Below are 22,339 nucleotides of genomic sequence, written 5' to 3' on the forward strand. Positions count from 1 at the left end.
TTTTCCGTTGTGCATTAGATTGCCAATAAGAATCGATCACATTATTGCTTTCTAATAAGTTATGAAAAACTGAACAAAGTCTGATATAAGAGACGAGCCACCTACGAGACATTTAAACAGACCGCTCATGTAAGAGGGGTAAAGAAATAATTTTGGATAACACATCCACTGAATAGTAAATATGCAATAGCGCAATCAGGCCATATACACTTTTACAACCAAGAGAACCACTAACAGTTTTTTTTTACCAGCGTCAGTATGGTGTTTAAATGAAAAGGTATTTGTGTGCAGTATGTTTATCTTGTATATATTATACCTTGTAAGCATTTGTATCGGACGTGTGAATGTTGTTGTTTGTATGTTTACTATATATATCTTTATCTTATCCGACTTGCCACAACGGAAGTTCCTTCTAGGGGGAAGTGTTCTATTCTATTCTACATATTGCTGAGTGCTTCTTACATTGGAAGTTTTTCTTGGTAAGCCCTTCTCCTGATTTTTGACATTGCTATTGAGCTGCCCTCCTTTCATTTGTTTGCTGAAGCACGAAGGCCCACCTGAACAGCTTCTTACATACCTTTGGTGCACATTTGTCCATTGATTCCCTGGAGTATGCGAGAGCGGGAGATGCTTGGCGCTGAAAGATGCCAAAAGTAATCATAAAAGAGAACACTTCATTTGATCTCTTCTACTTTGGCTCAAGTGAGTGCAGGTCAATACAAAACTCACCATTGGAATGGGGTCCTCTAACACTTCGTCAATGACAGCGTACAGATCTTCTGACTGCTTTCGCAACTGTGCAGGGGAACACATCTGTAGAGAGAATCAGCAGTTAAATAGACATTCTTGCAGCATATAGGCAAGGCTATAGTAGCTGTAATATTCTTAACAAGACCTTTATCATCAAGCTAACAGTCCTGCAATATATGGTTTTAAAATAGAAATGTACACTTTACTTTTGAACGGACTAAATTGGTTTCCGAACACTTCAGAGAAAGTATTGGACTTTTTTACAGTACAGATGCTCAGCTGCCTCAAAGTCAAGTACATCTACATGGAAACGTGTAAAGAAAAGTTGTGGCAAACAAGCATTTACAGAATATATTTACAAAATAATTGATGCTACAAGTACACAGTGTCTTAGGAATCAGAGGCCACACTGTTCTGCACTATACTCCACTGTACTGTACCTCTGCATGTGTGTCCTCTTTCTTATGTCTGTCCACTGGGTCCTGTGAATCTCCTTCTTTGTGCACTTGATCATCAATTGCCTGTGAAAGCAATATAAATTGAGATGGAAACATCAATGGACACAACGTACAATACAGTACGTACAGGTGTAGGATCTTAATTTGATCACCCTTTTGTGTGAGAATTTTCCTGATCTGCACATACTGTATGAAAGTCTTTCTTTGTAGTATATGTTCTCTTCCTTTGTTATGTGATCTACACAGAACGAATAGAACAACGTTCAAGGTTTTACTAACTTTTTTCTTTCTTTTAATGGAGCATGTTTTAATGTATTTTCTATTGAGTCAACATTTGTAAAGCGATTGAGGCTGTCAGGCATTTTGTAAATGTTCCTGTCATCCACTTCTATCCTCAGTCTGAAGCATGTCAACCCTGTCACAGGCACAATCAAAAGTAATTCATTTTCTGTAGTAACAAAATAAACTCATTCCAATTCTGTTGACTAAATGAGAACTGTAGTGACTCATTCCAATAAGCATGTTATTATTATAGCATGTTATTCCTCCATTTGACTGAATAAACCACCTAATTTCAGTCACTAAAAATACTTACATTTTTTCATTCCTCAACTTGTTCCCCCAAAATCAGACTGCACGGTTGAACTTAAAGGGGCAGTTACTACATACATATTTGGACTTATAAATGTATGATGTGTACCCATTGATTCTTCAAGAATATAACTTAAAAATGCCTCATGAGCTTAGTTCAACCGTCGTACCCCATCAGAACCCAAAATATTAGCTTGTTTAACTCCATTGTTTGTAAACAAAGTAAATGTAAACAAACACTATATAGCCTCAAAACATGATTGAAACTGTAATTTTGACATCATAGATGGTTAGTCCTTGCATCCCTAACTCTGTCTATAATTTTGAATGGTTACATTTTCTCCAGCCCTATCTGTCAGCTTTTTAACAAAACAGGGGTGGGAAAAACAGTTTATTGTTTCTACTGCCGATTGATCCAGGTCAGGTGTGTCTGTATCAACCATAATCTGGCAGCTGTTTAACTGTAATGTTCCTGGCTGATTGTCAATTAACAATGAGATAGGGATATTGGGTTTTCAACAGAAACGTCAGCAGACTGTGCTTACCTGCTGGTCCAACAGAACGATGTTTGTGGGAATTGCAGCGAGGGCTTTATAGCTTAACTTGATCTTGTGTGGCTAGAGTTAAGAGGGATGGGCGGAGGGATATGAAAAATACAAAACAAATCTTATTTATAGTGCTATTCCCAGGCTGGGCTTTGCTAGAAATGTTCAAAATGATTCAATTTCTCAATGTAACAACACAATTCTGTTTAGACATAATGCACTTGAACCCTACAACATTTTAATGAAAAAAAACTTTCACTAACTGTCTCTGAAAAGCAAATATGACAGTTGGGAACCAAGGACAATATAGTTACTGTTAGAGGTTGTAAGTTAACAAGATCATTTTTAGCCGAGCGGCATCTTGCCAGATACGCAATCATTCTTACAGTACTCAATGTCGGGTCACAGGACATTAATAGTTTCCTTTGTCCTTGTTTACTTGACTCATGCAGGTGGCGTGCGATTGGACTGCATGCCAGCATGCAGAGTAGCTACCTTTCTTTTTGTATCAATGGAGTCTGACATCTCCCTCCATAGGCATGGAGAGGGCGTAGAGCGCAGGGAGAGAGAGGGAGACGGAGTAAGGTCGCGGGTCGGGGGCGCCGGAGAAGGGGAGAGGGTGAAACGGTCGGGTGTAGAGGGGGGAGTGGGGGGCTTAGGGGATGGACATCCTGGGGGTGTGTAGAGGGTGGGAGTGAGGTGGAAAGCTCTGTGAGCTGGGGAGACACCGAGTTGCAGCATCGAGTGTGGAGGTGTTTTCAGGCCGTTCTGTAATGGGGTTGGTGATATTGTATCTGTGTACCTCTGTGCAGAGGAAACTATGCCACTGGGTGAGTGGGATGAGGCAGAAAGATGGCCCTCTGGGGCACAGCAGGAGAGAGAGAGAGGTTTAGGAGACCTGGAAAGACATGAGTAGGGCAGTGGACTCCAAACTTGGGGCCTTGCGGTCCCCCGTGTGTTAAGGGTCCCCATAGAAATCCCCCGATTGTTCGAGGTTCCCATGGAGGAAACTTCAGGTGTAGACGTATCGAGGGCCTTAAAGGTCTCCTGGTTATTAGCAGGTGCAGAAGACAGAAAGGTGAGCTTTGATTGTAGGTGAGAATTCAGAGCTTGTACAAAGTTCTTGCTAACTGGTTTAGGTTCAGCAGACAGTGTGTCAAGTGTTGAGTTTGAAGAGGTGTTTACTGGTCTGGGAGACAGTGAGTCGAGTGTTGAGTTTGATGAGGAGTTTACTATTCCGGGAGGCGATGAGCTGAGCTTTGAGAAGGATGAGTAAAGAGGTTGACATGCAGAGGTCCCCTGGTTGTGAGCTGGATTAGGAGACAGACATTTAAGTCTTGAGTGTGACGAATACAGGGGTTGATTTGAATCTTGGGGCACAGAAGCCCCCTGGTTCTTAACTGGTTTCGGCTCAGGCAACAGAGAGTTAAGTCTTGAGTTAACTGAGTTGTCGAGTGGCTCAGGAAACAGACGTCTGAATCGTGAGTGTGATGAGTACAGAGGTGGACTTGGAACTTTGGTGTGGTCTACTGGTTTGGGGAGGTTCTGAGGGAACGCTTGAGACAACGGTGGAACTGGTGACGCCACAAGGCTTCGATAAGAGGGGGAGGTGACCCTCTCAGAGATAATTCCATTGTTTGATTTCAGTTTTTCTGAGTGTCTTAATGGTGGGCTGTGAGGGCCAACCATTCTCCATGAGGTGGAAAGCTCCTTAGACTCTATGGACAGGGGTGCATTGACAGATCTAAGGGACTCTAACACACATCCATCCCTGTGATGGTAACTCTGAGCTGGGCTGTGTATGGAGGCTGAGGACTGGGCCCTGGATGAGAACACCTCCAGAGGAATAGAGGCCACACTGGAGGCTGCAGAGCAGGCGTTACAGGAAGTCCCATGGTGAATGGGCCAGCAGGGGGAGTAGGGTCTCTGTAGAGTCAGAGTAGGGGACAGGACTGGCAGGCGGCCCTTTCGGAGGATAGCTGTTAGCAGGGAGAGTCGCGTGGGAGGGGGCCTGTGGCGGGAGCGGGGGGACAGGGGACAGGGGGACGAGGAGGGACTTGCACAATAAGTTGGTGAGAGGCAGGTTGGCGGCATGTGGACTAAACTGGAGCCAGGTTCTAGGGAGTGCCTCTTGACTCGCACAACAGAGGGGGTGAACATGCCAGATCTCACTGAGGAGCACGGGGACACCGCGCAAGACGTCTCAGGGGACATTTGCAGTGCTGACCAGCTCCTGTCTTTGTCCCAACTCTCAGAGAGGATGGACTCCTGACTCTGACTCTTGGAAGAAGCAGGAAACAGGTCTGTGGAGTTAGCGGGGCTTAGTCTCTCGTCTGAGTCAGACTCTCTATTTAAAAAGAGATCCAAGCTGACCTCAGCACCCACAGGGGTGTTGTGCCACTGCGGCTGAGAAATGTCCTGGTGTTTGTTAACAGCTGTTTCCATAGTAGCGGGCCCGGATACAAAATGGTGGACTGTATTTTCTGGCTGGGTATTTACAGGGGGAGGGGTCTGGGGTGGGGTTGTGTGATCAGGAGGAGATATCAACTGAGAAGGGAAAAAACATGGGATAGGGGTGAAAAGGTTCTATGAATATTAATTAACACATTGTTGACTAATGATAACTGAAGACGACTGTCAATGAGGTAGATTTATGTCATTTGATTTGATTTCAAATTCTGAATTATTGAACCATGATAGATAAACATTTTGCCATTCATTTTCAAAGTAATTAAAGCAGTCTCAGGCAAATATAATTTAGAAAAGGGTAAACAAAACTGGATTTTTACATAATCACTAATACATTGCATATCTGAGACCCAACTTCAAATCAGGATTGTAACCATAGCTTCATATAAGCAATTTGTTTGTCTTTTGGTATACTATGTGAAAATGGAATCTCAGAAGGCATGTTCTCTCATTTAAAAGGTACAAGCAAAGGTCACAACAATTGGAACAGTATAGATTATGGCAAGTAGGGTTGGAACCAAAAATTCCGATCTGCCATTTGTGTGTCATTTTTATTACTATGTAGAGATTTAATCTCAGAAGCTACAGTACGTAATTAAAATGGTCACATATGGAAGGGAGTCAAGCTGTTAGCCCAACTTCCATTAAAGTTACTATGTCTTGGCCTCAAGCAGAGAAGGTGCGACATATAGAACATGAATACAAAGCTTTAAGATTCACTTTGTGATTAATGTTGTTGTTGGTTCTGCTGTAAATGCGAGTATCACATTGAGGTAGTAAGAGTAGAACATAAGCACTTACCCGAGTATATGTCTCCTGTTGGACCATGTCCCCTGCTCCACGTTTTTCACAGTCACTGATATAGATCACCTCCGCCTTGAAAAGCCCTCCGTCCGACATGGTGTGTTCAGTCACCTTCTGCTTGGGAACTCCTAAATTCTGACAGAGGATCAGGAAACGTTGATGAGCCACTTAGATGAGTTACTGTAACCTGAGCAATCCTGAAGTGAACCTCGGCAAGTCCCTGTGTATAACTTCCAGCTCCTAAGCGAGAGCGGGATGTGTAATTATGTCTCTCTCCTGGGTTTCCTTTTACCAGAACACATGTCCCACATGAACTGTACACATGCACTACCACATGCCTCACTGGTTGAGTAAGAGCTTAACTGATACTATTTGTTCTTCATAATTATAGTAAGTCGTTTCTCTAGGGGAGAAGGGACACCCGTCCTGGATGACTGACTGACGACAGAATTACACAGTATGTTCTCCATACAGTCACAATTCATTTAGAAATCTTTCGTCACTGTCTAAATAAAATGAAACTAAACATTCATAAATGGTAGTGTTTTCTTTCAGAGATTCACTAGATTCACTAGATGTTAACTAGATGTGTGATACACTGCATTTAAAATGTAATTATTATGCGGAGAAAACATAATGTATTCTGTCTTTCTTTCAATTGTACTCAAAATAGATGTTCAAAAAGGTCAAGCTGGACTTCTACAGTAAGAGAAGCTCTTTTAACAACAGTTGTTGCATAATCCAAACCATTTGGCTTACGGTATGATTGACTAGATTGAGACTGATCCATGATAACAAGAACCTTTTTATCCACAATGCCAGTTCATTCTATAAGGCTTAGAAGCTTCGATAAATTCTAATTGAATTGATGAAATACGGTGTAAGACCACTCTAATGACATTTGGAATGTCTGTATGGGTTTGACTTTTTCATACATTTGCTACAATATCTCTTTCAAGAATGTACTCTCAAGTCCCCTTTAGTTTCAGTCTGCTTATCCTGATTATTCTTTGTAGCATTCATTCGTCTTGGCTGAATTGAACATTGTGTATGTGAAAATGGCTTGTATAATATATCTCATTCATTCCATGCTAGCATATAACCTATACCAATGTAAGTTCATAATTGAACATCTGAATGGGAAATGAGGGAACATGAGTAATACTGTCAAATTAATATATAATATCTCTAAAATCGTATATATTTTAAAATCAGATGTCTATAAAGGGACTACAATTATCAAAACTACAGGATATTGCTTAGTAAAGCTGCATTTGAATAGAACAATGTCACAGCAGTTTTCAATGGCAAGTTTAACTCTGAACAGTATTAAGAACCAAAGATATTAAGTACTGGAAATGGTTATTGCTAGTAAGCAGTATACATGTTATTATTGGTCCTAATCATGCTAGGTATAGAGAGAATATTAAGGAAAGCATAGCAAAGAACATTGAGATAAGTATCAACTCACCTTTACGTCTCAGCTTTATATCATTGTATTTGTCACATGCGATGAATACAACAGGTAGACCTTACCGTGAAATGCTTACTTACAAACCCTTAACAAACAATGCAGTTCAAGAAATAGTTAAGAAAATATTTACTAAATAAACTAAAGTAAAAAATGTAATAAAAAGTAACACAATAAAATAATAATAACGAGGCTATATACAGGGGGTACCGGTAGCGAGTCAATGTGCGGGGGTACAGGTTAGTCAAGGTAATTTGTACATGTAGGTGTGAAGTAACTATGCATAGATAATAAACAGCAGAGTAGCAGCCGTGTAAAAAATAAAAAGGAGGGGTGGGGGGGTGGGGGTCAATGTAAATAGTCCGGGCGTCCATTTGATTAATTGTTCAGCAGTCATATGGCTTGGGGGTAGAAGCTGATAAGGAGCCTTTGGGACCTAGACTTGTATCCTGATCTATCCTGATTTGTAGTATATACTGTATACTACTTTATGTTTGCTCACGTCTTTGGACACTGTGCTATCTAACCTCCAAACAAGCTTCAATGCCATACAACACTCCTTCCGTGGCCTCCAACTGCTCTTAAACGCTAGTAAAACCAAATGCATGCTTTTCAACCGGTCGCTGCCTGCACCCGCATGCCCGACTAGCATCACCACCCTGGATGGTTCCGACCTAGAATATGTGGACGTCTATAAGTACCTAGGTGTCTGGCTAGACTGCAAACTCTCCTTCCAGACTCATATCAAACATCTCCAATCGAAAATCAAATCAAGAGTCGGCTTTCTATTCCGCAACAAAGCCTCCTTCACTCACGCCGCCAAGCTTACCCTAGTAAAACTGACTATCCTACCGATCCTCGACTTCGGCGATGTCATCTACAAAATGGCTTCCAACACTCTACTCAGCAAACTGGATGCAGTCTATCACAGTGCCATCCGTTTCGTCACTAAAGCACCTTATACCACCCACCACTGCGACTTGTATGCTCTAATCGGCTGGCCCTCGCTACATATTCGTCGCCAGACCCACTGGCTCCAGGTCATCTACAAGTCCATGCTAGGTAAAGCTCCGCCTTATCTCAGCTCACTGGTCACGATGGCAACACCCATCCGTAGCACGCGCTCCAGCAGGTGTATCTCACTGATCATCCCTAAAGCCAACACCTCATTTGGCCGCCTTTCGTTCCAGTACTCTGCTGCCTGTGACTGGAACGAATTGCAAAAATCGCTGAAGTTGGAGACTTTTATCTCCCTCACCAACTTCAAACATCAGCTATCTGAGCGGCTAACCGATCGCTGCAGCTGTACATAGTCTATTGGTAAATAGCCCACCCTTTCTCACCTACCTCATCCCCATACTGTTTTTTATTTATTTACTTTTCTGCTCTTTTGCACACCAATATCTCTACCTGTACATGACCATCTGATCATTCATCACTCCAGTGTTAATCTGCAAAATTGTAATTATTTGCCTACCTCCTCATGCCTTTTGCACACATTGTATATAGACTCCCCCTTTGGTTTCTACTGTGTTATTGACTTGTTAATTGTTTACTCCATGTGTAACTCTTTGTTGTCTGCTCACACTGCTATGCTTTATCTTGGCCAGGTCGCAGTTGCAAATGAGAACTTGTTCTCAACTAGCCTACCTGGTTAAATAAAGGTGAAATAAAAATAAAAAATAAAAAAGAGTGCACTTTCAGTTTATATTCACCTATGAAATAACCTCCTTGTGACATCTGCTGTTTTTCTGATCAACAGACTCTTAGATATCCATGTGCATAACTCAGACCTTCATATTCATCACAAAACCTAAGATTGACTTTAAATAAATAACTTGCAGATTTGGTTTCTCCTGTGTCCATGATGACTCCTTGCTGTCCCCAGTCCACCTGGCCATGCTGCTGCTCCAGTTTCAACTTCCACCTGACTGTGCTGCTGCTCCAGTTTCAACTGTTCTGCCTTATTATTATTCGACCATGCTGGTCATTTATGAACATTTGAACATCTTGGCCATGTTCTGTTATAATCTCCACCCGGCACAGCCAGAAGAGGACTGGCCACCCCACATAGCCTGGTTCCTCTCTAGGTTTCTTCCTAGGTATTGGCCTTTCTAGGGAGTTTTTCCTAGCCACCGTGCTTCTACACCTGCATTGCTTGCTGTTTGGGGTTTTAGGCTGGGTTTCTGTACAGCACTTTGAGATATCAGCTGATGTACGAAGGGCTATATAAATAAATTTGATTTGATTTTGATTTGATCTGTATGTTACCATGGTAAAGAAAAAAGGCCTGGAGTTTTTGAACTCTTCACATTTGTATCTATGGTAACCAATTGAGCCAGTCCCTCTAGATATTATTCACAACCACACCTCATGTACTACAAGCCTGATGCAATTCTGTCCATGTGATAATGCAGTATTTTTCTACACGACATAGCCAACAGACTTGCTTCATGGTTGCCTTAACTAAATGGATTCGCTAACTGAGTGCTTGAATTGAAGCGCATTGCAAATGCCATGGGCGTGGTGTGAAAGATTCGCTCAATGAAAAACTGATTCCCATATCAACAGTGACTACTTGACAACTGATGTTATATAAACATTGTCATTTCATAATCAGGTGCATTGAAAACCAACAAAAGCTACAGCCAAAGTTTGAGACTGTGGAAATGGATGCAAACATGGATTGGTCAAACATATTTTCAATTTCTTTCTCATTTGATGTGCGTATGACATTTGAAATAGCTGTATCAATGAGGAGACATCATCTCCTCCTGTTCATTTGGTGCATTATTAACGTTTATTAATGTTTTGACAGGGATATTATCTGAGTGCATGTATTCATGCATACACTGTAAAAAAAAATACAATAAAAAATATACATTTATTCAACACACAATTGTAAGGCAACCAGTTGAAAATGCACAATCCTGATGCAGCTGGTTCCCTTACAATTTTATGTTGAATCAACATATTTTTATTTTACAGTGTAAGAATTGAGACCACACAAAAGTGGCTGATTGAAGTTGGTGCCAAGTACCTTATTTGGTTTGCCTGTGAGTAGTCCTGTTTTCACAGCCTCTGTGAGTGTGATTTTAATTGGCAATGTCTTCAGCACCGGCACAAACGTATAAAAAAGAAGCTTGGATGACACTTCTTCTTCTGAGACCTGTAAATAAGATGGTTACACATCATCTTATGTCTGTGATCTTCACATTAAAAAACTATTCAAATCACATGATCTGAGTTTGTAATTAAACGACATTGCTGAAGCACTGTCGCACGCTAGTGATACACATATTGTGAATATTTCTACCTATAAAGTGTGTATTTCTACCATTTAAAAGGATGTTGAAAGAGAGTAAAGAAGCCCTGAGATGTGGTTTACCTTCTGCTTGCTTTAGTTATTCTGGTCAGAGTTGCATGAAATAAGCCCAAAGCTGCTCAAGAGAATAATGCAGTGTTTTTCCAAATTCGTTTTGAGATGTAGTACTCAAAATGGAATGTGTCAGAACAGAAGCTCAATTCAGACTACATGAATATGTACACGTAGGAGGGAGAAATGAGTCCGTCCCTGTTCACATTTTAAGAGCTCACAGTTAATGATTGTTGGCGGACTGAGCAAGAGACAAAGAATATAGGCAGACAAGTGCATTTTTCTCCTCCTCCATTTGGAAAGAAAACATGTTTTGTATTATCAATATTATCTAACTACTTGAAATAAATGAATATACGTTCTGTATATACTACTGAAATAAATGAATATACGTTCTGTATATACTACTGAAAGAAATTAAGATACATTATGTGGGTCTCCCTATTAATATTCCAATGTATATGTTAATTAACTTAAACCTTAACTCCATAAAAGTTTACACAATGACGAGGAAGTATGTGACAGGTTAGCATTTTTCATCATTAATCTTGTTTCATGAATTTTTACAATAATAGCCCATTTTGACTTTTCAGCTGGCCCATCTAATGGAAATCGCTCAGTCCTGCCTCATTAACCTGCTCGTATATGTAGACTACAGTATTCATTACAACAACCAAGACTATGAGTGTTCAATATTGAAGCGTCGTGCTTGAATTGGATCATACTTTGTACATAGGATTTAAAAGTCCTGAGGAAATGAACATAAAGTAAATGTTTAGAATCCCTTACTACCAGTTTAGAGAGATGGATCATGCCGGTAAAAATAAATGGCACTGCAATCAACGGTCGTTTCTTTAGCTAGCAGAGTGATGCCATGCCACTAACTTACTTATTGGGAGTGTCATAATGTTGGTTAAACCAGAACTAAAGGCTTGCGTAATTGATCAACTGCTTGATTAAGTTCTGGGTCCATACGTGTTAAGAGAAGAGATGAATAGATGCTAGAACAAGGAGCGGAACCGGAATGAGTAGTGGAACCTCACTCTTTGCAAGATCTCGGGGACGAATTTCCCCTCCCCTTCTGAAATTCGAAAGATGTTAACACCTGCGAAACCGTGATTTGTCCAAATAACAAAAAAAACACAGTGATGAAAAACCCAAACACCGGAACTACTGCTGCTCGTTGGTCCATGCGTCTCATTCCTTCCCGACATATTCTACTGTTACCAGTTATGTTTAGGTAGATCTGTCCACCAGAGAGTAGGAGTGCCATATAGTGACACTTAAAGGGAAATGTCAACATTTTTCTACTTCATATTCAAAATCTCCTGCACAACACCCAACATCAACATATGTGAAAATGGTGCATTTCTGTTTTGTAGTAAAAAGATGAACGTTTCAAATGACATCATCGGTGTGCATCATGTGATTTAAACCAATTATGAGTAGGCATTGCCTACTAATTGCCTACTAATTGGTTGATGAAACACTTCTCTTCTATCTTTTTTACTACAAAACATAGAAACGCGCAATTTGCAATGTTGATGTTGGAGTGGTGCTGGAGATGATGAATATGAAATTGAAAAATGGTTAAAAGTCCCTTTAATTGCAGCCTGGTTGCAATTAGCAATTTTTCAGAATCGACACAACTTTGTATTTTACTATGCTATATATAACTGCTGACAAAATAGGTTTTTGCAAACTTGCAGTTATCTGCATAAGGTATGTCTTGGGATCACTGGAGTGTTCTCTTGTTGAGCCAACAGCTGAACTGACAGTCACTGTAAATGTAGGCAGGCAGCTCAGGTTTTGTCCTCGATTTAATGTCGCTAGACAGAAATAGCCTTGTTTATTTCATGCTCTCGTAACTTCTCCATTGCGAAGTGACGCTGGGTTTATCATGAGACCAGAGCTAACTTGAGAGAAAAGACTTCAACAAAGATTGTCACTAGTTACCACAGCCACAAAGTCATAAACACATACAATATATCTTTTTAAAATGTGATTTTAAACCTAACCATAACCACACTGCTAACGTTATTCATAACCCTAACATCTTAATTTTTATCTTAATTTTTAAGATATTATAGCCAACATTTACTTTGTGGCTGTGGTAATAAACACTGAACTTATACTTCAGATCGTTCCATTGTTTTCCCTTCTCTGTTGCTCCAAGACATTGAAGTATGAGTGTTTAATTACAGCGACAAAAACACAACTACTAAGGCTACAGGTATTAAATCAATGGTTGATAGTGGGTTTCCAGTTATTGCTTTCAGAATTGTATTTGATCGGCACAGCAGCTACGAAAATCAAACATAATTTGAATAAGAGGCGTATATAAGATCTTAATTTGATCACCCTGTGTAGAAGAACTTCCCTGAAATGCAGGAAATTTAAAAAAAAATTGCAGTGTATTTGAAGTTTAAACTCAGGGATTTTGATGAGGATCTTTTTATTATGTCACTTGACGCATCTGAAGTTTCCACTTTAAAATTTTAGACTTGATTTTCCCTTACGAAAAATGTATCAACCCCTACAAAAAATATCCATTAATTATAATAATGAACACTTACTGCTGCTGCAGGACTATTGTCCTGCCTTAGCACACTGGCTCAAATGAAGATCCTACATCTGTAGTGCTCTCAGAATTGTGTTTGATTTTCATTATTATTATTATTATTATTTTGTATTTAACCTTTAACTAGGCAGGTCAGTTAATAACAAATTCTTATTTACAATGACGGCTTACACCGGCCAAACCCAGACCACGCTGGACCAATTGTGCACCACCCTATGGGACTCCCAATCACAGCCGGATGTGATACAGCCTGGATTCAAACCAGGGTCTGTAGTGACACCTCTTGCTCTGAGATGCAGTGTCTTAGACCGCTGCGCCACAGGGTAGCTAATTGGTACAGCAGCTGTGGGAAAAAAACATGCTTTCTGAAAATACACTGGAAATGATTGAATAACAACCTCAGTTAATATCTTGGCAGAGGGCTAAACTTCTTGCCCATTCCCAAGCTTTCATAAGTTCCACAAGAAATTCTCCCCAAAACAAAATGCTGTTATAAATCCATTTGAATGAGATTTACTCTGAAAAAATAAACAAGAGTGCAATCAGCAGCCTTTGAAATGTCCACTCTCACCAGCTGTCCTTATAAATAGTGGAAAACAGAGTAGGCTGAAAGCAATAAGTGACACAATATATCATGACTGACAGACCATAACTTTCATATCATGTTACATACAGTAAATGCTTCTAGGTCCTTTTAGATACGAATTTAGTTAATTACGCACAGCAAGACATTTTATACCTACACCAAAAGTGGATTAGCCAGACACCATGAACAAACAAAGAGATAATAGCAAAATACGAGAGTTGGAAAAATCGTATTCCTACCCTGAATAATACCCTGAATAATTCATGCAATGTTATAACTGAGAAAAAGGAATCTGCTCCCTTGGAGATAAGAGGAGACGTATTTTCACAGAAGTCAATTGGTATGGGAGACGGGTTGGTTGTCTCAGATGTTGGTTGTCTCAGGGGATGTTTTTCTCAAGGGTTGGTTGTCTCAAGGGTTGGTTGTCTCAAGGGTTGGTTGTCTCAAGGGTTGGTTGTCTCAAGGGTTGGTTGTCTCAAGGGTTGGTTGTCTCAAGGGTTGGTTGCCTCAAGGGATGGTTGCCTCAAGGGTTGGTTGTCTCAAGAGTTGGTAGTCACCGTGCTAATTACTCCCAATCTAGAGGGTGCTGTGTAATAATTTGGTTAAAAGTTTAAATTTGTGAATTCTTTGAAAAAACTCATTCACCTGGTCAATTCATGTCAGCATGTCAAAACATTGGGGTGAGGGGAATGTGTGTTTTTCATAGCTGGGGGGGGGGGGGGGGGGGTCTTGTTTGTTGTAATAATAATGGTTAACATGTACTTTATGAATCATTAATTAACAACTATAACTGGTTCTAATTGAGTGCGGTACTGTATTTGACTATTGCTATTATTGATTATGGTACAGCAACATAAGGTTTGTAGCCATTGAGAGGTCACTGTATACAATACGACAATGCAAGTGGGCATTATTGCTCATTGAAAGTCATCTTAGCCATGGCCGCAGAAAGATGTTTTGGGGTGGGGGTGTTGTCTACGGGGGAGTTTTTCTCCCCCGCTCTGCTGACAACTATTTTTCTCCACTCATACAGGAATAATAAAGGGCCTAGTCCACTCATTTATTTGTATTAATTATTTGTTAATTGTGATTTATCAGGGGGTGCTGCAGCAACCTCAGTACCTCTACTTTCTGTGACTATGATCTTAGCTGTGAACAGGGTGTGAGGAGCATGTGGTAACTGTTGTCTGTTTTCTTGTGATGTGACCTCCTCAAAAAACAGAGTTTAGGAACTCGGTTGGGGTCTGAACTTACTGTTGAGAGTTAGAACAGTAGAATATACATGGTGAAAATTCGAAATTTGGTTGTGCATTAGTAGTCCCTGACAGTCACTCAATTAGCCCATGTCAGCTAAATCTTTTTAGATTGATAAGTTAGTTTAGTCAGCTATCTAAACTTGTAGTAATCATGGTTGAATTATCGACCAGGCATGAAGGGCATGTGCCCAGGGGCCCTGACCTCCAGGGGACCCCCATTGATTTTGTTAGTCACTCTCACTCAGATATCATATTAACATGGCATACAGTATATCATGGTTAAATGTGTAGAATTGGAGGAAATTCGCTTTAAAACTGCAAAGAAAATCTCTCCACCCTATGACAAAATGTGTGGATTAGCAGTAATATTTGCTGTAAAACTGCTACTTTTTCTGTCCACCCCATGGAAACATGAGTAGAATTGCATGAAATTAGTTATAAAATTGCTAAATTTTCTCTCCGCCACTTTACAAAATGTGTAGAATTGCAGCAAACTTGCTTTAAAACTGCAATATTTTCTCAGCACCCCATGGCAAAATGTTTAGAATTTCAGGAAATTCATATTTTTCTTCTCTCTGCGTCAAATAACATTTTGCTTAGGGTCCACCCCCCCAGAAAAAGTTCTCCGCATTGTGTTTACATTTTGCTGTACGATATATTATGGACTACATATTGAACCTCACTTCAATCATTAGCCTTTTTATATATTTTACCCCTCTTTTCAATCTTGTCTCATCGTTGTAACTCCCCAATGTGCTCGGGAGGCGAAGGTTGAGTCATGCATCTTCCAAAACATGACCCGCCAAACCAAGCTTCTTAACACCCGCCCGCACCAATGTGTCGGGGGAAACACTGCTCAACTGATGACTGAGGTCAGCCTGCAGGCGCCCGGCCCGCCTCAAGGAGTCGCAAGAGCGCAATGAGCCAAGTAAAGCCCCCCTGCCAAACCCTCCCCAGGCCCGGATGACGCTGGGCCAATTGTGCGCTGCCCTATGGGACTCCCGATCACGGGCAGTTGTGATACAGCCCAGGATCAAACCCGGGTCTGTAGTGACGCCTCTAGCTCTGCGATGCAGTGCCTTAGACCGCTGCGCCACTCGGGAGGCCCAATCATTCCCCTTTTAAAAACAAAGATAAGTTGTTGTGATTGTGAAAAGAAGCCGTGGTCTTGATAGTAGCGCTCACGATCATGGTTTTCTACCTCACTTTTATTACAGCAATCTAGATTCTAGAGGCCAGCTACTCCATCAAAAGCCTTCGCTCCACAAATGCACTTAAAACTGAGTGTGAGTGGCAAATACAGATGTCAAAAGACATGTTGCTATCATCTCTTAAATGGGGCCATTACTTTGTAGCATTACTTGATGATTACACTTCAGTCACTGTCAGAAAGGGAGCGAAAATTAGGGGTTTAAAGCCACAGTAAGCCATTTCAACCAGCCAGATCACACCAGATCCAATGCAGTATTTAACGTTCATCCAGGTCCCCAGGACGTCGAGAGATGCCTTCAATACCTGCCACTAGGGGCAACGGTGAGCGCTGTCACCATTAAGTAGGCTACCATCAAGAAGGCTCTGCAGGCTCCAAGGATCGTGGGGTTAATCCCCAGTGCTAGGGACCATTTTAACCTTACCCTAAAACCTTACCCTTTAACTTAACCAATCAGAATGAATGCCTAAATTTAACCGTTGAGTTGTTCCACAGGAGGTTGGCACCTTAATTGTGGAGGATGGGCTCGTGGTAATGGTTGGAGGGGAATAAGTGGAATGGTATCAAATACATCAAACATATGGTTTCCATGTGTTTGTTGCCATTCCATTCACTCTGTCCAGCCATTATTATGAGCCATCTTCCCTTCAGCAGCCTCCACTGGTTTTAACCCTATCCCAAATCTGTCACAACTCCTACCGAAGTCGAAGCCTCTCCTTGTTCGGGCGGTGCTCGGTGGTCGACGTCACCGGTCTTCTAGCCATCATTGATCCATTTTTCATTTTCCATTGGTTTTGTCTTATCTTCCTACACACCTGGTTTCAATCCCATTCATTACCTGTTGTGTATTTAACCCTCTGTTTCCCCTCATGTCTTTGTCAGAGATTGTTTTATGTTCAGTATTCGTGTTTTGTATTTGGTGCGTGACGGGTCCTCGTACCCACTTTGTTTCATTGTATTTCATGGTTTTGGAGTTTTGTGTTTTAAGTTATTAAACTACTCCATTCCACCAAGTTTTGATTCTCCTGCGCCTGACTTCCCTGCCACCTATTCACACGACTGTGACAACCTTAAAGGAGCAATCAGCAGTAGAAATAATAACAACGCTTCTCAGAACTCCTGCCACCTATCATTTCTGCCAAATGCCTGCAAGTCATACTAACGAAGACCTTTTATTGAAAAAAGACAAGTTGAATGCAAACTTTAATTACACATTTGTATGGCTAGTAACTGCCCCAATCTAATGTCTAGCCCCCTAATCTAATGTATAGGCCTCCTAATCTAATGTCTAGCCCCCCTAATATAATGTGTAGCCCCCTAATCTAATGTCTAGCTCTGTGGTAACGGTTTCTTCCTACGTTGTTGGCCAACTGTTCTGAGGGGTGTAAATGATTATTGAATCAAATATATAATGGGGGATTAATTGACAACTGAATTGATAAATTCAGCACCAAATGAATTAAAACAGTGTAAATCATATAAAAGAAGAACCATTCAATGATTCCTTTTGTCTCATGACCTTGGAATATTTAAAGTACATTTTAAATGTTCAGTTACAATTCCCACCATTTTTCTCAATTTGAATCAATACAATAACATTTGCCACCACATTCATCAAATCCACTCAACTTTTATCATTGAGGTCCATATGGAGAATGGCTAAATATGTTTTCCTGTCTGGATTCAACCCAACCATTCAGGTCGCATATGGATTTTTACCAGAAGAAGAAAGGTGTATTTGTATTTATTGTGGATCCCCACTAGCAAGGTAGCAGCTACTCTTCCTGTGGTCCAGCAAAATTAAGGCAGTTGTACCATTTTAAAAACATTCACAACAGATTTCACAAGACACTAAGTGTGTGCCCTCAGGCCACTAGTATACTACCAAATATCGACAACACAAAATCAATGTCAATAGTGTGTATGTTAACGTGTGTATGCATGTGTCTGTTCCGGGGTTTGTGTCTCTTCACATAAAATAAAATAATATGTAAACAGTCGTCTCAGCCAAAAAGGATATATGCTTGGTCCTAGGAACCTTTCATTTTATTTGAACTGTGTGTTCTCACATGTTAGCCCCTTGCTCTGTATTTCCTCTGTAGTCACAACAGCGGGTAAATAAATGATTTAAAGGTTAAGGCAGGCATTTCCTACTTGCCAGTTAGGGCTCCTCTTGAAGGTTTAATTACTGGGACTATTGCCAAGGTCATACTGTCCTCGCAGATCATATTTCCCCCACTATGGGGCAATACTGCCAGTCATTTCACTGGGCCTGAGCTCACACAGGTATTTCTCCAGAGAATTTGTGGCACATACCCTGACCAATACCAAACACCAACAAGAAACAGTAATAGATCATTCCCAGAAACAGACCACCCCTGTTGGTGTTCGTTATAGGTACAGTCACACATACATCCACTATCGACTGGATGTTCACTTTACTCTAAACATTTCAAGATCAAGACCACAGAGAAAAGTGTACTTACATGGAATTGCTTGGAGATGATTTAACCCAGAATTGTAGATCTACATTATGGACAGCTAAGCAATTTCTAGTTTCAGGGGATTTGGCATCTCCATTGAGGCTAGAACATAAACAAGTGGGTGTGTCACTTTGTCAAGAGTTTAATTACATCCAAACACTGCCCCTCCTTCAAAAGTAAATATACAAATATAACCATCTGCCAGCTGCTCGGTAAATACGCTGCTGAGACCAGTCTGTCTGTCATAACATGGTGGATATAGGGTTTGTACGCGCTCAAGACAATCACTTTCTTCGGCAAGAATAAGCTTTCCTATTTTAGAGAAAACGTCTCTGTGATCTCATGTGTAAGGCAGTAGCACACTTAGCACATTTAGATTAACTCTCAATGCCATGGAGACCGTTGGTTGACTTTCCATTTAGGGTCCCATAAAGTTATAATGTGACATAGTCAGACATTAAGACGTTAAGAAGCAGCGTGGCTTGGTTGTGTATCGGAGGACGCATGACTTTCAACCTTCGTCTCTCCCGAGCCCGTACGGGAGTTGTAGCGATGAGACAAGATAATAGCTACTAAAACAATTGGATACCATGAAATTAGGGAGAAAAGGGGTAAAAAAATAAATATATATATATATATATTTTTTTTATTAAAGAATGCTGAGCTCCCAACACGTGATGCTGACCACAACATAATAGATAAATGACTTTCTATTCAGCATCTGTGCCAAGTAGAAAATGGCTGTCCCCAGCATGCAGACTGTGGTATGGGAGGCAAAACTCAATAAAGATCTATTCAATATTCAAGTGAGGCAGAAGTAAAGGAAATCATATTTTTGGGACTTTTGAGACATGTTTCTCTCAAAGCGCAATTCAGCATCTACTAGTGAACAGGCCTTCACTAAGTATAGTTCTTTACAGCACAAATTGTTCCATCTGGTTTGAATCAATATCTCTTACTGTAGACACATGCTGAAAGGAGTACGAATATTGTTCTACCAATTCTTCCTGACCTGTAGCCTCAAATGTACACAGCTGAGAGAGGAATTCCAACCGTAATACTTTAATTTAAAGCAAAGTAATGAACAACAGTTAGGCTAATGAAATTCACAAGCAATTGAATTCCATTCAATTAAAGAAAAGTAATTCATGTATTCCATTTCTGACACCCAATGAAATGCTCCCTCTTAACATCATCTCCAGCATCAACCCAATATCAACATATATGAAAATGGCACGTTTCTGTCACGGATCCCTCGGGAACTGTCACTACGCACACCTGGTCCCATTTGATTAGTAATTGTATAAGTCTGCCCTTTGTTCACCATTGCCTGTTGGGTGTTGTTCCAATGTCCGTTGGTCGTGTGAGTACCTGTGCTGTGTTGTTTTGGATTTCGTGCTGTGTGTATTGTGCAGATGATTATGGGTCTCGTCCCGTGTGGTATCATTGTGCTCTTGTGTTATTTACTTGAGGTAGTCCTTGCTCTTTTGTTTGGGTTTCAACCCTGTGTTTTGTATACGTGTTTGTTTGGTCTTCGTCCCTGTGCCTTTACACGGCACGCTGTAATTTGATTAAAGATTTTTTTTTTTACTTACGCATTCCTGCACCTGTTTCCCGATCCCTTCTACCAACGTGAATGTTTTGTAGTTAAAAAAGTTAGCGGTACCAGTAGTAAACCACTGAAGAAGTTGCTAATGTGTAGCATGATTATTTTTGTTGTGATATGGTGACTAGTTAGTGAAGACTAGATGACATGTATCATAATGTACTGTACAGCAGTAACCTGTGTGCACGCAGCGTTAGAGCTGTCAAATGCACTGAAATTTTCAACCTCTCCTCTGTAATTCCCACATGTTTCAAGCTGCCTTCCATCGTTCCTGTCCCAAAAGACTCTATGGCATCCTGCCACAATGACTACCGCCCTGTAGCACTCACATCTGTATTAATGAAGTGCTTTGAAAGGCTGGTCATGGCACATATCATCTTCATTCCAGACACCCTAGACCTACTCTAATTTGTATACCACCCCAACAGATCCACAGAGGACGCAATCTCAATCACACTCTACTCTGCCCTCTTCCACCTAGAAAAGAGGATTACAAATGTGATGATGCTGTTCATCGACCACAGCTGTGTTCAACACCATAGTGCCCTAAAAAGCTCATTAAGCTAAGGACTCTGGGACTAAACACCTCCCTCTGCAACTGGAACCTGGACTTACTGACAGGCCGCCCCCAGGTGGTAAGAGTAGGTAACAACACATCTGCCACGCTGATCCTCAACATGGTTGGCCCTCCAGGGGTGTGTCCTTAGTCACCGCCTGTACTCCGTTTACCCACGACAGTGGCCAAGCATGATTCCAACTCCAAGTTTGCTGACAACACGACGGACGACGGTGGCAAGCCTGATCACCAACAGTGAGACAGCATACAGGGAGGAGATCAGAGACCTGGCAGTGTGGCGCCAGGACAACAACCCCTCCCTCCACGTCAGAGAGGAGAGGGTCAAGCGCTTCAAGTTCCTCGTTGTCCACATCACCTAAAACTTATCATGGTTCTCACACCAGTACAGCCTTCCTTAGGAGGCTAATATGACTTGGCATGTCCCCTGAAATCCTTAAGAACTTTTACAGATGCTCCATCGGTATGGCAACTGCAGAGGGTGGTGCGGACGGCCCAGCGCGTCACTGGGGGTGAGCTCCCAGGCATCCAGGACGTACATGCAGGCGGTGTCTGAGAAAGGCCTGAAATTGCCAAAGACTCCAGCCACCCGAGACGGGGACAGTTCCTCATGCTCCCGTCCTGCAGACAGTCCTGGTGCATTAAGACTCAGACCAACAGACTCCTAAACAACATTTAACCCCTGGCCATAAGACCGTTAACTGGCTAACAACTACGGCTTCCCCTGACACCTACGCTACTTTCTCCTAATCCCTACCTGCATGTACAGTACATATCTATCATTTGGTATTGGCACTGTAACCGTATATAGCATCCGCTATTTATTGTGTTTCTTTATTTTTATATATATACACACACAGTTGAAGTCGGAAGTTTACATACACTTAGGTTGGAGTCATTAAAACTAGTTTTTCAACCACTGCACAAATGTGTTGTTAACCAACTATAGTTTTGGCAAGTCAGTTGTGTCATGCACAAAGTAGATGTGCTAAGTTATTTTTCCAACAATTGTTTAGACAGATTATTTCACTTTTAATTCACTATCACAATTTCAGTGGGTCAGAAGTTTACATACACTAAGTTGACTTCCTTTAAACAGCTTGGAAAACTCCAGAAAATTATGTCATGGCTTTAGAAGCTTCTTACAGTCTAATTGACATCATTGGAGTCAATTGGAGGTGTACCTGTGGATGTATGTCAAGGCCTACCTTCAAACTCAGTGCCTCTGCTTGACATCATGGGAAATCAAAGGAAATCAGCCAAGACCTCAGAAAGAAAATTGTAGGACTCCATATGTCTGGTTCATCCTTGGGAGCAATTTCCAAACGCCTGAAGGTGCCACGTTCATCTGTACAAACAATAGTACGCAAGTATAAACACCATGGGACCACGCAGCCATCATTACGCTCAGGAAGTTCTGTCTCCTAGAGATGAACATACTTTGGTGCGGAAAGTGTGAATCAATCCCAGAACAACAAAGAACCTTGTGAAGATGCTGGAGGAAACCGGTACAAAAGTATCTATATCCACAGTAAAACGAGTCCTATATCGACACAACCTGAAAGGCCGCTCGGCAAGG

At 41.2% G+C, this 22,339-nt stretch overlaps 1 protein-coding gene across 5 annotated transcripts in view; it reads right to left on the reverse strand.

Moving 5' to 3' along the window:
* The window catches only part of mlip (muscular LMNA-interacting protein), a 44,692-nt gene that overhangs the window by 19,649 nt on the left and 2,704 nt on the right, over window positions 1-22,339 (reverse strand). For 2 of the 5 annotated variants that reach the window (XM_020460426.2, XM_020460429.2), the window contains exons 2-8: window positions 10,129-10,257; window positions 5,615-5,752; window positions 2,840-4,891; window positions 2,345-2,416; window positions 1,191-1,271; window positions 730-813; window positions 578-637 (exon numbers count right to left, since the gene is read on the reverse strand). In XM_020460426.2, coding sequence (XP_020316015.1) covers window positions 578-637; window positions 730-813; window positions 1,191-1,271; window positions 2,345-2,416; window positions 2,840-4,891; window positions 5,615-5,752; window positions 10,129-10,257 — 2,616 coding nt within the window. Of the gene's footprint in view, window positions 1-577; window positions 638-729; window positions 814-1,190; window positions 1,272-2,344; window positions 2,417-2,839; window positions 4,892-5,614; window positions 5,753-10,128; window positions 10,258-10,476; window positions 10,586-22,339 lie in introns of those variants that run through there. The other 3 variants (XM_020460428.2, XM_020460430.2, XM_020460427.2) reach the window with 3 other exon arrangements.

This window comes from Oncorhynchus kisutch, linkage group LG25 (assembly GCF_002021735.2).
Source record: "Oncorhynchus kisutch isolate 150728-3 linkage group LG25, Okis_V2, whole genome shotgun sequence".
In the NCBI taxonomy this organism is placed as follows: Eukaryota; Metazoa; Chordata; class Actinopteri; order Salmoniformes; family Salmonidae; genus Oncorhynchus; species Oncorhynchus kisutch.